General features: G+C 42.6%; 1 protein-coding gene across 1 annotated transcript; it reads left to right on the forward strand.

Annotated features, from left to right (window-relative positions):
* Positions 1–1,033: 1,033 nt before the first annotated feature.
* PECR (peroxisomal trans-2-enoyl-CoA reductase) lies at positions 1,034–16,396 on the forward strand. The gene is made up of 8 exons (XM_075609733.1): positions 1,034–1,196; positions 2,131–2,264; positions 4,593–4,758; positions 7,388–7,469; positions 8,719–8,815; positions 10,205–10,315; positions 11,000–11,111; positions 15,762–16,396. Exons 1-8 carry the CDS (start codon positions 1,085–1,087, stop codon positions 15,848–15,850), a joined length of 903 nt encoding a protein of 300 aa, XP_075465848.1. The 5' UTR covers positions 1,034–1,084; the 3' UTR covers positions 15,851–16,396.
* Positions 16,397–16,803: the final 407 nt, after the last annotated feature.

The following is a 16,803-nucleotide window of genomic DNA, read 5'->3' on the forward strand; positions in this document are numbered from 1 at the left end:
CCATGCCAGTCTGACATAACATCATTGTTTTAACACAAACATTGGAGGGATATTATTGTCCACCTACCACCAGGGAGACTCCCAGACTGCGACTTTTAGGCATAAAATATTGTGAAATGATGAGGTCTCTCTCATTCCCCTCCCTCTCTCCCTGATCGGAGTTCATACGCCTGGAGACGTCTTCTATTTTGTAATATTTCGGTGATTTTGTGCATATTTGTAAATAAACAACTCATTTTGGCTGAAAGTAAAGAGGATACTTTTATTTAGGACGCCCCTGTAATCACAGACCTGACAACTCTCACAGAGTGAGGTGAAACCAGGACCAAATGCAAGGAAAATAATAATTCCCCAAACAGGCTTTATGCTCCAGCATGTTATTGTGATTGCTAATTCTTATTTTAATTGGTTTAACTTAATTTGAGTTAATTTCACATATTGGTTTAAACCTCAGTGATCTCATGGACGTGAATAACTGAAGTCAGCATGTCTATATTATAATGCCATGGTGTGTAGCTGTGTGTACTGTAGCTATGTGTATTGTAGTTGTGGGTAGAGGCAGTGGATATTCACAGTTGAGTGCAAATAGCCGCACGGCTATTCGCACAAAGTAGAAAATAAATAAATAACTGTGAATAGCCGTGCGGCTATTTGCACTCAACTGTGAATATCCACTGCCGTGGGTAGATGTGTGTAGCTGTGTGTACTATAAATGTGTGTAGATGTGTGTACTATAGATGTGTGTAGCTGCATGTAGCTGTGTGTACTATAGATGTGTGTAGCTGCGTGTACTATAGATGTGTGTACTGTAGATGTGTGTAGCTGCATGTAGCTGTGTGTACTATAGATGTGTGTAGCTGCGTGTACTATAGATGTGTGTACTGTAGCTGTGTGATAATACCACGGTGTGAGATCTCAGGTACACAATGGGGGTGCATTAAGGCCCTAGGCCCGGCCAGCAGCCCTGTGCTTGTTACCATGGGGACGGGGCCTATCCGCCGCCTCTCAGCCCGCTACCTCCCACCCCCGGAAGTGGGAGGCGGGCCTCCACTACTACTCCCAGAGCAGGCGTTTGCGAAGCAGCATGGCCGCGGGTAGTGTGTTCATCCCGGGGCTCTTCAGGCACAAAGTGGCCATTGTCACCGGGGGAGGCACCGGCATTGGCAAAGCCATCGCGGCCGAGCTGCTGGGACTAGGTGAGGTAGGTGGTGGTAGGGGTGAGGTAGGTGGTGGTAGGGGTGAGGTGGTGGTGGTATTATTTATAATGCATGTATAATGTTTGAGGAAGGGCAAGAGGAGATCTCTCAACATACATGGCGATCAGGCTGCTGCTTTATGGCACAAGGAGATCATCACTGCTGTGGTATAATAGAAAATAACAATGTCCATGTGGTTGAGAGAGAAGACCTGTCATATAAAGCATTATATCACTGAATGCCCTTATGCACCCACACTCCTGAAGAAATGGAGTGTGCGGCACTGCATAGCGATGCAGAGTATAGAAGTACATGGTACTGCTTCTGTTTAATATACAGTATTACAATTTTAAAGATCTTCATCGGTTATTAGGGACTTGAGCTGCTTGATTTTTTTTTTTAATGTGTGTATACAATGTGCAAAGCAAGGTTGCAGATGTGAATGTGCTCACAATAGATATTTTTTATTTATTATATATTATTATTTTAGTTAATTTCTTTAAATATGCAGAATGTCACTGTGTTCCAGCATGATTTTGAATGGATCCCTATAGTTTTTCTGGTTAAAGGTAGACATGAGCATATTGCTCTTTAAGTCCAAAGGCTTTGACATTCCAATGAACCAACACATCGGTCAAAGTGCATGGTCCAGTTTGTTACACTGATTTGGCTCACGTGTTCTCTAGTCTCAATGTAACATTTGGATTTTAAAATGGCACTAGTTTAACAAACAAATATTTTTCGAAGCGATGAACAAATTCATGTTTCTACAACTATTTTCTCATGATACAAGTAGTGTAATCATCTAAATACCTCAACAAACAGCATCCTGCTTTACAGGGTACAGTATTTTTATTTGTAGTGTTTACATGTTTCTGATAACGCCATAAATCCGATGGATGGCTGATTTGGTACTTGTGTCACCTGCTTACAGGCTGCAGCGTAGTGATTGCCTCTCGTAAGCTTGACCTGTTAAAAGCGACGGCCAAAGAACTGGTTGATAAAATTTCACCTTCAAGTCCCTCCATGCTGACACCCCTTCAGTGTAACATACGCAGAGAGGATGAGGTAAGGAAAGCATTTTGATACTTTGGTGAATGCTGCATACCTATTTTGTTTAACATGTGGAACGGATATTTGGGGGATTATGCAGCCAATGCGCCCAGGTGCAAAAACGCAGCACCAGATTTATACAAGGAAATACAAAAAACATTGTTTTCAATAGGATTTAATTTCTTTGATACATTGTGCTTTGTTTCTGCACCCATGTTGCAACCTATATGTATATATTTATTTATGTAACCCCTCTCTTATTTACCTTAGACTAACACCTTCTGCTGAAGTAGGGGCTGAGTCCTCCTTCATGTATATGTTACCCCACACGTGGTGGAGACTACAGTAATGTTTATAGTATTACAGTATGTATAAATTAAGTAGCAGTGGACACTGGTACCTTATGATTCTTAACAGAAGGGATCATTACATACATTCACACAACATAACACTCCCTAATTAATGCAGCATGGGTGTGTGTCTGTTGCTTAGGCCAGGGGAGTGCAAACTTTTTGTGCTGCGCCCCCCTGTCTTCCCTGCTGTGTCGCCCGTGCCGCCCTCCTTACCTTACAGCTGTGTCAAATGACGCTGTGGGGTCATGCGATGTCACGTGACCCACGGCTTCATTTGACGCGTGCGACTCACATGACCCAGCGACGTCTTTTGACACCGCGTTGCCATGGCGACGTGTCACAGAGCGGCTGAATTTGGGTACGTAAAGTGTTGCAGGGGCCTCATGCGATAACGTTTGTTCTTATTTGCTAAACCGGGGGGGGTTCCCACGAGCTGCCCTGTGGTCCTGTGACATATGGTGACCTCCTTGGATCCCCTGCGCTGGGCAAAATAAGTACCTGCCAGACACAAACAGTGGCAGGTGTAGGGCCCGACGGGCAGTAGTAAAACATGACGTTGCCCCTTTGTATTGGTGACTCCGCTGCCATGTTTGTTGGGGGGGCGGGTTGTGAGTAAAAAATCTACAAATGTCTGGGGAATTTGGGGGGTCCCTTGATATCAGCCTTCAATGGTTGGGTGTGCTGTATGCGTGTCTGCTGTTCTGATGTCCATAGCATGCACATACAGTACATTTGCATTACTGAAACGGTTGCTACTCCGTAGATGCATTTTACTGCACACGATTGTGGAGTTGTCACATGTTACTGTGGTGCTATGTAAGCTCCATATTCTTTCTACTTATCTCTCTCTCTCTATCTCTCTATCATCACATCTGCACTGATGGTGTATAGTTCAGTATGTTAAGAGAGTATTATCACATAAGATGAAGAGATCAGCAGGAAGCAGAGCCTGAGAACAGAAATGGACTCACTGTTGATGTGGGGGTTTTTTTACACCAGATTTTCTACTTGGCAGAATTAAGCAATGCGTGTTATTCTACTGGCAGTAACTGCAGGGAAAAGGAACAACGTTCCCAAGTTCTCCTTTCCAGCAACACTATAACTATAGGGCTATAGCCTTTGCTGTGTTGCTTAGCGCTGACACTTTTTTTGGAATGGAATTGAAGTAGTAGATGCGTTTGGCCAAGAAAATGGTTCGGATATCACTGTGACATGCAGTTCCAAATGATAACTGATAGTGACATGTCATTCTTAGGAGATCAACTGAAGGTGCTACTCCAAATAGCATGATCTAGAGCAGGGGCGGCCAACGCCAGTCCTCAAGGGCCACCAGTTGACTGAGCCACTGATTGAGCCACCTGTGCTGGAGCAGAGACATCCTGAAAACCTGACCTGTTGGTGGCCCTTGAGGACTGGCGTTGGCCTCTCCTGCTCTAGTGGAACTACAGTACAATAAATACAAGACTGTAGCAATGTAAAACCTTTTCTGCCATGTTTTAATGATGGCTTCATACGCAAAATATATTAACTTTGCGAATTTGGACCGCAAAAGCTAAATGCATCACACAATATGTAATATAGTACTTTTTATTGTGGGCTAATTAGGTTTTCACACCTACCTGAGAAAATAATCCGGGACATTTTATAAATGCATTATTTTTGTTCCTGTGTTGATTCGAAGGCAGAGGAACTCCAGGGGCAAATGATCACAACTTAACTGAGACCAAGGGACTGTATATATTTTGCAGTGATACGTGTGTTGAACATTAAAGCCTTCATCATTATGTTTTACATGCAAATGTGTTGCAGTTCGTCCATTTTCCCTAATCGGTGCAGTGGTATCCTTCAATCATCGAATGTGCTCTAAGTGTTAAATCTTTAACCCATATACGTAAGAATACGTGGGTGATGCTAAGAGAGAGGGGTGATATTTCACAAACTCCTGGCTTCAATTAGCTAGTTGCCTTCTCAGCATTTTTACCACATTTAGGTGGAAACTCTAGTAAAATCTACTTTGGATCTCTATGGACGGATTGATTTCCTGATCAACAACGGCGGAGGCCAGTTCCCGAGTCCCAGCGAGAGAATAAGCGCCAAAGGATGGAACGCAGTGGTGGAGACCAACCTCACCGGGACCTTTTACTGTTGTAAAGCAGGTTGGTACCTAACGTTGTTGGCGGTATATTTTCTATATGAAACAGTATAATCACCAATTGGGTGATGGGGGCTGTAAATACTGATTTCTAAAGAAGATTGTTTACATAATCTTTAGATTCCTTCTTGGTGCCTTTATCTCTGCATTATCATCGCTTTGGGAAACACAAGTCCTTCTTTTTTTAATAGTACATTATTTCCTTCTAGGTGTTTTCTATTTAGATAGAACACAGTGACATACAATTAATATGGACACATTATAGCAAGTTATGAGTAAAGAGGCCCCCATTCTCTCTCGGGCATGTTATGTGCATAAAACCATGGATTTTTTACGGAAATGGTACAAGAAAATAAGAATTACACTCTGACCTTATGATCTGCGGAAGCCACATAGCTCCTGACTGGAAATTGTAAGAGAAGAAACAGATGTCTTCCCCAGGCATGTACATGCAACAGGAAAAGCACAGGATACATGAAAGACCCTATATAAAAGAAATGACATCACGAACAATGAGCCTGTTTTACATGTGGAGATTTGAGCTTTAAGCGATGAACGTTGAATTACCCAGCATATGAACCCTGGAGATGGAAGCACAAGACAAGTTGAGGTCTCATATTTCAGTTTCAACAGAGCATCCAGTGTCAAATTGTGGCGGTCGAAACAGCTGTCTGTGGGTAGGTTTACTGGCTGTGCACATCTTAACCCCGGTTGTACTGAAAGGCTGTGCAATACAGCAAACATAAGCTTATAGGAGCACATGATAAAATGGATTTGACGCAAAAGGTGACGACGTGTGCTCATTTGAATGTCATTTCCCAGAACCCCTAGCTGCAATAGTTGCATTGTATACTAAGAGATAATGGGGAAAGGCAGGGTTGCAGACATGTCTGACATGTGAATGTGCTCACAAGTAATATTTTTATTTGCCGACGGTATTAAGAAACGTGGTGACGGTCAGATGTACAGGTGACGATTTGCCGAGCTTGTCCAATCGCACAACGGGTGGATTTTTAACTCTTCACTGCAAATGGAGTCCAGCAGCAACAGATTCTCATTCCAAATAATCCGTTGGACTCAAACTGCCGTGGGCTGTATCATGGTATCGTGCTACCAGAGGGGGAAATCATAGCTTCTTTTTGGAAACGTTGCTTCAAAACACATGCAATTCTAGGGTCATTGCCTAAAAATGTATCATTGCAATAAAGAAATGGCTATTTGACACCCAGCCCCAGAACTGAAGCCCGATCCTTGAGCTTTACTACCCGTCATCAATTCTTAACAGCAGGACATAACTCAACCTCTCTTATGAATTGGGAAAGTCGACGGTAAGCACAGCACCAAGTACCAGCAGCAGGTGAAAATAAAATATGTGGAGCAGTTTCCTTTACTGCATGACTTCATCCATTCATCTTTTTAGCCACCTTCTCGCCAGAAATGCTGAATAACCGATCTACGGTCAATGTGTTTCAGACCTAGCTGGAGCTAAAGGGGTTAAGCGAAAAGTTAGCCTTTTCCTGGACATTGCTCTAGCCAGCTGATCTCCTGTAGCTGAGAAGGGCCTTGTTTCTGTAATTCACTTGAACGGTTCATTTTCACATACTTTAACATAAGCAGCACTGAAACATTAAAGGATTCTGCCATTTATAAGAGAGGTTATAGAACGGGGAAGGAGGAGAGAGAGGTGTTGGTGGGGGGAGGGGAGGAGAGGTGGGGGGAGGGGAGGAGAGGTGGGGGGAGAGGAAGAGGAGAGAGAGAGGGGTTGGGGGGGAGAGAGAGGTGTTGGTGGGGGGAGGGGAGAGAGAGGTGTTGGTGGGGGGAGGAGAGAGGGGGTGGGGGGGGAGAGGTGGTGGGGGGGGGAGAGAGAGAGGTGTTGGTGGGGGGTGGAGGGGGGGAGAGAGAGAGAGAGAGGTGTTGGTGGGGGGTGAGGTGTGCTTGAGAGGGAGAGTGGGGGACTGGGGGAGGCGAGAGGGATACCAGTGATGTTTACATATTTTTAATCAGGAATGCTCAAGGAAAAACAGTATGCGTAGGTTATTGTGACCACTTTATTTTTTCCTTCCGCCTCTCTGACGGTGCAGCCCGAGTCTTGCAATCAGATTTAAGGTTTGTCCCCCAAGCTATTCTGAGTTTGACGGGCCTACCATAGCGGGTCAGTGGATAAACATGGTCTGTATCTTTAATGCATAAAAGTTTGAAATCTCACAAGTTTCTCTCCTTAATATGTTTGGGAAACGCAGTACATTGGAAGAATAGACTTGTCTGAAAAGTTAGTATACACCTGTAAAAGCTGTTATAAGATAGCGCAACCTGGCAAAACTGTGCATGCGCGTAGTGCTGTTCGTTGGATATAATATTCCCAACGCCGTAAAAGGCACAAATCTGCAAATTCTTTTCTACCCATTTTGGAAATGGTATATTTTATCCCAATCTGCTGCTCCGCTGCGAAGATTGAACTAAACGTGAAAAGTGACCATTTTGAGTCAGATCTCATTTATTAGACAAAATCCTCTGGTAATTGGGGTTGTTATAAAATGCGCATTTACCGCATTAACTAGGAGAGCTTGTGTAATATATAATATGTAGCATGATAAGTGCTTCAGTAACTAATGCTGTTCTCCCCCTACATACAGTGTACAACGCGTGGATGGCACAGCATGGAGGAGCCATTGTAAATATTGTGGCTGACATGTGGAAGGGGTTTCCCGGCATGTCGTAAGGATTTAGTTTTTGAGCCTGTACACTCGCCCTCTGTGTTCAAACGCCTCTGCTGTAACCCTGCTCCTACCCAGTGAAATCCTATACCCAAAGTGGACCGTTAAATATAGTAAAAACAGAGTTTGTAATTCGTGCTTTAACGCCCAATATGCCACTATCCACAGTCATTTGTAAAGTGTTATTCTAGTATATTACACGTTAAATAAGTTATGGTGGGTGATAAAGTGACAAACCCTCCAGCGTACAGTATACAGCAAATACAGATTTCACTTGTGAGCACATTCACAAGTCCCACACAGGTCTCTAACCCTGCTCTTCCCCATTATCTGTTGGCATACATTGCTTCCCCTGCAGCCAGGGATTCTGGGAAATGACATGCAAATGAGCACGCAGTGTCACCGTATGCTTCAAATGCTACTAAACACAGCTGGAAAATTAACTTAATTGCACATTATTTTTTCAAAACCATAATTGCCTGTACCGTTTGTAGCATTTAACATAAAAACATGATTAAAGATTGGCAGTTCTATCTCCATATGATTTCCCGCCTCTCCACCCCCTGAAATACATCATCCTGGAACATATGTAGCTACCACTGACGTGGCGTATTGTGCAGAAAACCATTCCCAAAATGAATTTTAGACTGCTGTATTAAATTGTAATTTACCGACAAAAACAAAAAAAACAGGAAAAAGGAACAGTTACTCTCCGCACGGTTTATCGTGGGACTTTGCAACATATGTAATAAATGTTAGTTGTATTGTTGCAGCCGGCTATAGTGTTGTAGGAAGATACTTTCAGTTGATGAATCGTTACTTATCAGCTATTTCCTTAAGGGAGAATAGTTTTGTGATTTGGTACTTTGTGACGGCGTTTCATACTTTTACATATATTGACCCATTAATGTTTTGTTTTATCATTTAATATTGGTCGTCTAATTGCTCACAATAGAACAATTTTTGCTATGAAGAGAAAAATAAGGATTATTTTTTTTTTGCGGCTGTTTGATTTGGATTAGAGTAAATTTAGTCATTTTTCATCTTTAAACCGCACAAGTTTTTCAAATTCTCCAAAAGTCTTAAGTTCAACAGCAATTAACATAAATGATATATGCTCCAAAACGGGGGGTTGATGCGATTGGCGAGGGTGTCTTATTTTGTTTTGCAATCATTTTGGCATGATGAATTGTTTATAATGTTAATGCAATGTCCTCACTAACCCGGCTCCTTCTCTCTGTCTCTGACAGGCATACAGGAGCCGCGAGAGCAGCTGTGGATAATCTCACCAAAAGTCTAGCTATCGAATGGGCCCACAATGGAGTCAGAATCAACTCCATCGCTCCTGTAAATATCAAATAGTTTGTTTTTATTATTTGGCTTGTTGGGTATTTTGTCTTGTGGAGGCTGCACTTTAAATTCCGTTGTTCTCGCTCCATATTTCAGATTAATACAAATTAAGGACATTTCTCTTCTTTGCAGTCGCAGAGCCAGAGATTATACCAATGTCACTATTTTCTAGTCATTGTTTTATCAATCCAAGCATCACTTATTTTGTTTTAATATACAGTATGCAGCCTTTGATTAATTTTATTGAAAACGAAATACCTAAGCTGCTGATCGATTTTAAATTCTCCCGTGATTGATCAGCCAGGATCCTGCTTCCCCGGGTTCACTAAATGGCTGCCTTTCAGTTTCAATCAAACCTGCAGTCAGTGTAACTCAGCAGCTACAGTGTATTCTTATATTACTATGGTAACATTATCTATTGCTACTGTTTGCAGTTTAAACTGCTGGGAATATTGGCAACAAATTATCACAAACAAGAAGCATATGAGCAGCGCTATGAGTGATAGGTTTACACCGTATACATAAACCTTGGGCCTTTGCAGATGCACTTACCAGAACGCGCTCCTACTGTCTCTATACGTCCTTCCTACCAACCAATTAGATTGTAAGCTCTTCGGAGCAGGGACTCCCTTTCCAAAATGTTACTGTTATGTCTGAAACACTTCTCCCCTTTATGTGTTTATTTATATTATTTGTTATCTATCTGATTGTCACGTCTATTACAGCGCTATGTACATTAATGGCGCTGTATAAATTAACCTACAATACAAGTGTTGCAAATATCTTGCACTGCTGGGGAGGTGGGCTAAACGTGCTATAGGAATGGAAGGATGCTCAGTATATTAAAGCAGCAACTTAAGCTGCTGTTTTGTTTAAACATTTTACCTTTAATATGTGCGTCAATACAATCCACAGAATGATACGTAATTAGCTAAGTTTCCGTTCAATCCGTTCTCCTGTGATCGATTGTCAAAGATTTGGCTTGGGGGTTCACTAAATGGCTACAGAGGAGTATTCTGCAGTCAGTGATACGCATTTGCATATTAATATGACAAAGTTCTGTGGGGGAAATCATGTGACCAGGCAGTCGCTCAAAAAGGGGTGTGCCAGAGCCTGTTTCAGAAGAGGAAAGGGATGTAACTTTGTAAATGGTTGCTATAGAAACAAAAAATGCTTGTTGAATTATAATATATGAAAAATGTCATCTAGAGTTGTTTAAAAGAAAAAAAAGAAGTATTTTCTCATAGTACAGAACTGATTTTTTTGTTTGTTTTAAACACACGTGGGATATTTAGTGAGCAGTGTGTACTTGTCTCCAATAAGAAATGATGCTTCAAGAATTATTTTTTGTGTTGAGAAAATAAAAATGCTAATTTCTTTTTACAGGGAACTATTTTTTCGCAAACTGCTGTTGATAATTATAAGGATATCGGACCCCAGCTATTTAAGAACTACATCCCAAAGATTCCAGCCAAAAGAATGGGGCTTCCTGAAGAGGTATTATTACTTGGCTAAACGTGTTGCTTTTGAGTGTCTGGCTGTTGTTGCAGTATAAATATCTGGAGATCTTTTTGCTGGTTGGGGAAACAGTTAGGTGATGTGCAGGGTAGAATACAGGCACAGATATTCGTAGAAGTGCTATTTTAAAAGCAATTGATTGAAAAAAAGCAAAATCTTATCATTGACGGTTGTTACACGCAATTGTTTTTTAACTGCTTCAGTGCTGAAGAGGCAAACAATGCATTACTCTGCTGTGTAGAATGGGTTTAAACCAGGTGTGGCCAATTCCAGTCATCAAGTGCTACCAACAGGTCAGGTTTTCAGGATATCCTAGCTTCAAAGACCGAGCCAGTGATTGAGCCACCTGTGCTGAATCGGAGAGATCCTGAAAACCGGACCTGTTGGTAGCTCTTGAGGACTGGAGTTGGCCTGGTTTAAACGTTTCCCTTTTAAAAAAAAAAAAAAATTTAAGCGATTTTTAGTTTTTTTTAACAACAAAAAAGTAATACATTAAGATTAGTCAGTAAAAAAAAAAATCCGTACTGGTACCACCAGATAGTGACAATTGGACGCAATAGATCTGCCCCACAGAAATAATTTGACTTGTGGGAGGTCTTGGTGCGCTGTCTGTACTAGGCCATCGCAAACTGGATGTCATAACCTTCTTGTACGTTCCGATAGATCTCTCCCATGGTTTGTTTCCTGCTCTCGCCCGCTGCCTCCTACATCACCGGAGAGACTGTGAAGGTCGATGCCGGGCAAAGCTTGTACCATTCCGCTTGGGAAGTGCCAGGTACTGATCTAACGTTACTAACCCATTCGCCACCATACGCTGAAATGAAATGTCGGAGAGATCCAATAGGAAACGGCTTTCTTTATCCTGATTTGGGGGATGCTAGTGGCAAGGGAAGGTGCACAAACTTTATTCTATTTATTTACTATATTGCCGTGGGATCTGAATGCTTTGTACAAATGTAACATATACACAAATAAATGTGATACAAGTGCGGTAAGATAAAATACCAGTTACACATTCTCTGTCAGGTGCCAAAGTATTTTTCAAACACGTAAGAGGATTCTTGAATGGATTCAAAGAAGATTCTCCATTGAAGATTATTCAAAAGCTATGATCCTAGTACAGTAAAGATCTCATTTTTTTTAATCAGTATTAGTGCTGTTTGTGTCTATTTCTGTGCTACATCATGCAAACACTGCTTCTTTTCTTCATGTATATTACAGCGTTGTCATCGATCACAAACAAAGTGTTACAAAGATCTTGCACTGCTGGGGAGGTGGGCTAAACATGCTGTAGAAATCAAAGGATGCTCAGTATATTAATACTCATGAAAAATGGCGTGGAGTTGAATTTTAAAATAACCTACCCCCGCCTCCACCAGATCCAGGAACATTTAGAAGTACATCACAGTATTACTTTAAAGCCAGATCAGGAAAATGAGGAGTTTAGCAAGAATGTTCTTTTTATTAGCAAATGTGTGGCTAAATCAAGTGTGTGTTTTTTTTGTTGTAAGCCTCATTGGTCTCAGATTGCTGTGTGCTTCACCCTCTGAGGTCGGAGCGTTGTCCTTCAAGTAGAACTTTTTGGGTTCAGAGCAGTGAAACTGCTTCATGGAGTTCTCGGATATTACAGTAACATACCAATGCATTTTACATGTAACAGTTCGTGGCAGCAAAGTGGTTAAAAAGGAAGCGGTTACTTTTAAATACCACAGATTTGTTGGGATTAACTGGGGTCTGAGAAGTTACAGCTGGTCAGGTAAATTGGAAACCTGAGTGAGCAACAGTGGCTTTTGCATGATATCAAATAGTGTTTCTCTGTAACAGGATGTTCCTGCAGCACTGTGCTGTACCATGTTATAGCGTGTTTCTCTGTAATAGGATGTCCCTGCAGCACAGTGCTGTACCATGTTATAGCGTGTTTCTCTGTAACAGGATGTTCCTGCAGCACAGTGCTGTACCATGTTATAACGTGTTTCTCTGTAACAGGATGTCCCTGCAGCACAGTGCTGTACCATGTTATAACGTGTTTCTCTGTAACAGGATGTTCCTGCAGCACAGTGCTGTACCATGTTATAGCGTGTTTCTCTGTAACAGGATGTTCCTGCAGCACAGTGCTGTACCATGTTATAACGTGTTTCTATATAACAGGATGTTCCTGCAGCACAGTGCTGTACCATGTTATAACGTGTTTCTCTGTAACAGGATGTCCCTGCAGCACAGTGCTGTACCATGTTATAGCGTGTTTCTCTGTAACAGGATGTTCCTGCAGCACAGTGCTGTACCATGTTATAACGTGTTTCTCTGTAACAGGATGTCCCTGCAGCACAGTGCTGTACCATGTTATAGCGTGTTTCTCTGTAACAGGATGTTCCTGCAGCACAGTGCTGTACCATGTTATAACGTGTTTCTCTGTAACAGGATGTCCCTGCAGCACAGTGCTGTACCATGTTATAACGTGTTTCTCTGTAACAGGATGTTCCTGCAGCACAGTGCTGTACCATGTTATAGCGTGTTTCTCTGTAACAGGATGTTCCTGCAGCACAGTGCTGTACCATGTTATAGCGTGTTTCTCTGTAACAGGATGTTCCTGCAGCACAGTGCTGTACCATGTTATAGCGTGTTTCTCTGTAACAGGATGTTCCTGCAGCACAGTGCTGTACCATGTTATAGCGTGTTTCTCTGTAACAGGATGTTCCTGCAGCACAGTGCTGTACCATGTTATAGCGTGTTTCTCTGTAACAGGATGTCCCTGCAGCACAGTGCTGTACCATGTTATAACGTGTTTCTCTGTAACAGGATGTTCCTGCAGCACAGTGCTGTACCATGTTATAGCGTGTTTCTCTGTAACAGGATGTTCCTGCAGCACAGTGCTGTACCATGTTATAGCGTGTTTCTCTGTAACAGGATGTCCCTGCAGCACAGTGCTGTACCATGTTATAACGTGTTTCTCTGTAACAGGATGTTCCTGCAGCACAGTGCTGTACCATGTTATAGCGTGTTTCTCTGTAACAGGATGTTCCTGCAGCACAGTGCTGTACCATGTTATAACGTGTTTCTCTGTAACAGGATGTCCCTGCAGCACAGTGCTGTACCATGTTATAGCGTGTTTCTCTGTAACAGGATGTTCCTGCAGCACAGTGCTGTACCATGTTATAACGTGTTTCTCTGTAACAGGATGTCCCTGCAGCACAGTGCTGTACCATGTTATAACGTGTTTCTCTGTAACAGGATGTTCCTGCAGCACAGTGCTGTACCATGTTATAGCGTGTTTCTCTGTAACAGGATGTTCCTGCAGCACAGTGCTGTACCATGTTATAGCGTGTTTCTCTGTAACAGGATGTTCCTGCAGCACAGTGCTGTACCATGTTATAGCGTGTTTCTCTGTAACAGGATGTTCCTGCAGCACAGTGCTGTACCATGTTATAACGTGTTTCTCTGTAACAGGATGTTCCTGCAGCACAGTGCTGTACCATGTTATAGCGTGTTTCTCTGTAACAGGATGTTCCTGCAGCACAGTGCTGTACCATGTTATAACGTGTTTCTCTGTAACAGGATGTTCCTGCAGCACAGTGCTGTACCATGTTATAACGTGTTTCTCTGTAACAGGATGTTCCTGCAGCACAGTGCTGTACCATGTTATAGCGTGTTTCTCTGTAACAGGATGTTCCTGCAGCACAGTGCTGTACCATGTTATAACGTGTTTCTCTGTAACAGGATGTTCCTGCAGCACAGTGCTGTACCATGTTATAGCGTGTTTCTCTGTAACAGGATGTTCCTGCAGCACAGTGCTGTACCATGTTATAGCGTGTTTCTCTGTAACAGGATGTTCCTGCAGCACAGTGCTGTACCATGTTATAGCGTGTTTCTCTGTAACAGGATGTTCCTGCAGCACAGTGCTGTACCATGTTATAACGTGTTTCTATATAACAGGATGTTCCTGCAGCACAGTGGTGTACCATGTTATAGCGTGTTTCTCTGTAACAGGATGTTCCTGCAGCACAGTGCTGTACCATGTTATAGCGTGTTTCTCTGTAATAGGATGTTCCTGCAGCACAGTGCTGTACCATGTTATAGCGTGTTTCTCTGTAACAGGATGTTCCTGCAGCACAGTGCTGTACCATGTTATAACGTGTTTCTCTGTAACAGGATGTTCCTGTAGCACAGTGCTGTACCATGTTATAACGTGTTTCTCTGTAACAGGATGTTCCTGCAGCACAGTGCTGTACCATGTTATAACGTGTTTCTCTGTAACAGGATGTTCCTGTAGCACAGTGCTGTACCATGTTATAGCGTGTTTCTCTGTAATAGGATGTTCCTGCAGCACAGTGCTGTACCATGTTATAGCGTGTTTCTCTGTAACAGGATGTTCCTGCAGCACAGTGCTGTACCATGTTATAACGTGTTTCTCTGTAACAGGATGTTCCTGCAGCACAGTGCTGTACCATGTTATAACGTGTTTCTCTGTAACAGGATGTTCCTGCAGCACAGTGCTGTACCATGTTATAGCGTGTTTCTCTGTAACAGGATGTTCCTGCAGCACAGTGCTGTACCATGTTATAGCGTGTTTCTCTGTAACAGGATGTTCCTGCAGCACAGTGCTGTACCATGTTATAGCGTGTTTCTCTGTAACAGGATGTTCCTGCAGCACAGTGCTGTACCATGTTATAACGTGTTTCTCTGTAACAGGATGTTCCTGCAGCACAGTGCTGTACCATGTTATAACGTGTTTCTCTGTAATAGGATGTCCCTGCAGCACAGTGCTGTACCATGTTATAGCGTGTTTCTCTGTAATAGGATGTCCCTGCAGCACAGTGCTGTACCATGTTATAGCGTGTTTCTCTGTAACAGGATGTTCCTGCAGCACAGTGCTGTACCATGTTATAGCGTGTTTCTCTATAACAGGATGTTCCTGCAGCACAGTGCTGTACCATGTTATAGCGTGTTTCTATATAACAGGATGTTCCTGCAGCACAGTGCTGTACCATGTTATAGCGTGTTTCTCTGTAACAGGATGTTCCTGCAGCACAGTGCCGTACCATGTTATAGCGTGTTTCTCTGTAATAGGATGTCCCTGCAGCACAATGCTGTACCATGTTATAACGTGTTTCTCTGTAACAGGATGTTCCTGCAGCACAGTGCCGTACCATGTTATAGCGTGTTTCTCTGTAATAGGATGTCCCTGCAGCACAATGCTGTACCATGTTATAGCGTGTTTCTCTGTAACAGGATGTTCCTGCAGCACAGTGCTGTACCATGTTATAACGTGTTTCTCTGTAACAGGATGTTCCTGCAGCACAGTGCTGTACCATGTTATAACGTGTTTCTCTGTAACAGGATGTTCCTGCAGCACAGTGCTGTACCATGTTATAAAGTGGATATTTGTTGTATAACTTGGTGCCAATGCTTTTCCCCCCTTGTTCTTCAGATCACAACAGGTGGCCAGCTGCACCTGACGGGGATAACGCAGAAGCTTTGAAGAAGATGCTCTCTAACATCCCCCCACCAAAGCTGTAAGGCCCTGTGAGGGGCCGCGTTATGTCGCTGTTCAACTGAATCATATAATGGAAATGAGTCCTAATTGCCGCGTCTGACGGCTCTATTGTGTTTTTTGTTTTTCTTTATCCTGGTAATTTAATATGTGCAATAACTTTACACTTTAAGGCTGAATCAATAAAATCCATTTATTTGCCTTTCTTGAACTTCATGTTGTTGTTAGTTGGGCATCATTTTAACCCTTCAGTACAGGAGTGGTCAGTCCCTGAAATAATGGTTCCTTGATTCTGTTAAGAGCACAATTGAGGGGGGTAGGGGGCAGATGTATATTGGTGATAACCAATATTTTTTCTTGGACTCTCTTCTCTAGAAATGTACCTTGTAGAGTATAAACTATATATAATATACTGTGCAGCATCTGCTATTAAGCAGCAAGAAGAACAGCCTGTCTATCTTTTTATAAATCTGCAATCTCTTGAACATTGATTCTGTCACCATGATTGGGTCCACCACTAAACGCTATACAGCAGCTGTAAACAAATAAAGGTTTATTTTATTTTAACAAAACTGCGTGCTTCTTTAATGGATTGATTGTATTGCAACTGTATATGGGTATCCTTGTTTTGTGAAGGGAGTTCCATGCTCTGAAAGTTGCAGAGTAAATGGTACTTTTCCTCGCAGTTGGGTATAGCTATTGTTAAACAGCCTATGCAGACTGGTCTGGGACATTAGAATGTGACCAAATGACCGCCGGCGCTTTGCCGCGACTCACCCCGCCTCCAGGACTCTCATCCGCGGCCGCTTCGCCGCTAAGGTAAGTGACTAACCTTACCCTAAACCCCCCAACCTACCCTTATAACCATAACCCCCTACCCTAAAACCCATTACTCTAAAAACCCAACCCTAAGACCTTGACCTGAAAAAAAAAAACCCTACCCTAACCGCCTAAATTAACCCCCTACCAGAACCAGTAA

This window comes from Ascaphus truei, chromosome 7 (assembly GCF_040206685.1).
Source record: "Ascaphus truei isolate aAscTru1 chromosome 7, aAscTru1.hap1, whole genome shotgun sequence".
Lineage (NCBI taxonomy): Eukaryota > Metazoa > Chordata > Amphibia > Anura > Ascaphidae > Ascaphus > Ascaphus truei.

Bases quoted from the DNA above. Each gene is read 5' to 3' on its own strand.
- PECR (XM_075609733.1), top strand. From the start codon at position 1,085: ATGGCCGCGGGTAGTGTGTTCATCCCGGGGCTCTTCAGGCACAAAGTG. The intron at 4,759-7,387 runs GTTGGTACCTAA...CCCTACATACAG, and splicing joins CTTTTACTGTTGTAAAGCAG to TGTACAACGCGTGGATGGCA. The intron at 7,470-8,718 runs GTAAGGATTTAG...TGTCTCTGACAG, and splicing joins AAGGGGTTTCCCGGCATGTC to GCATACAGGAGCCGCGAGAG.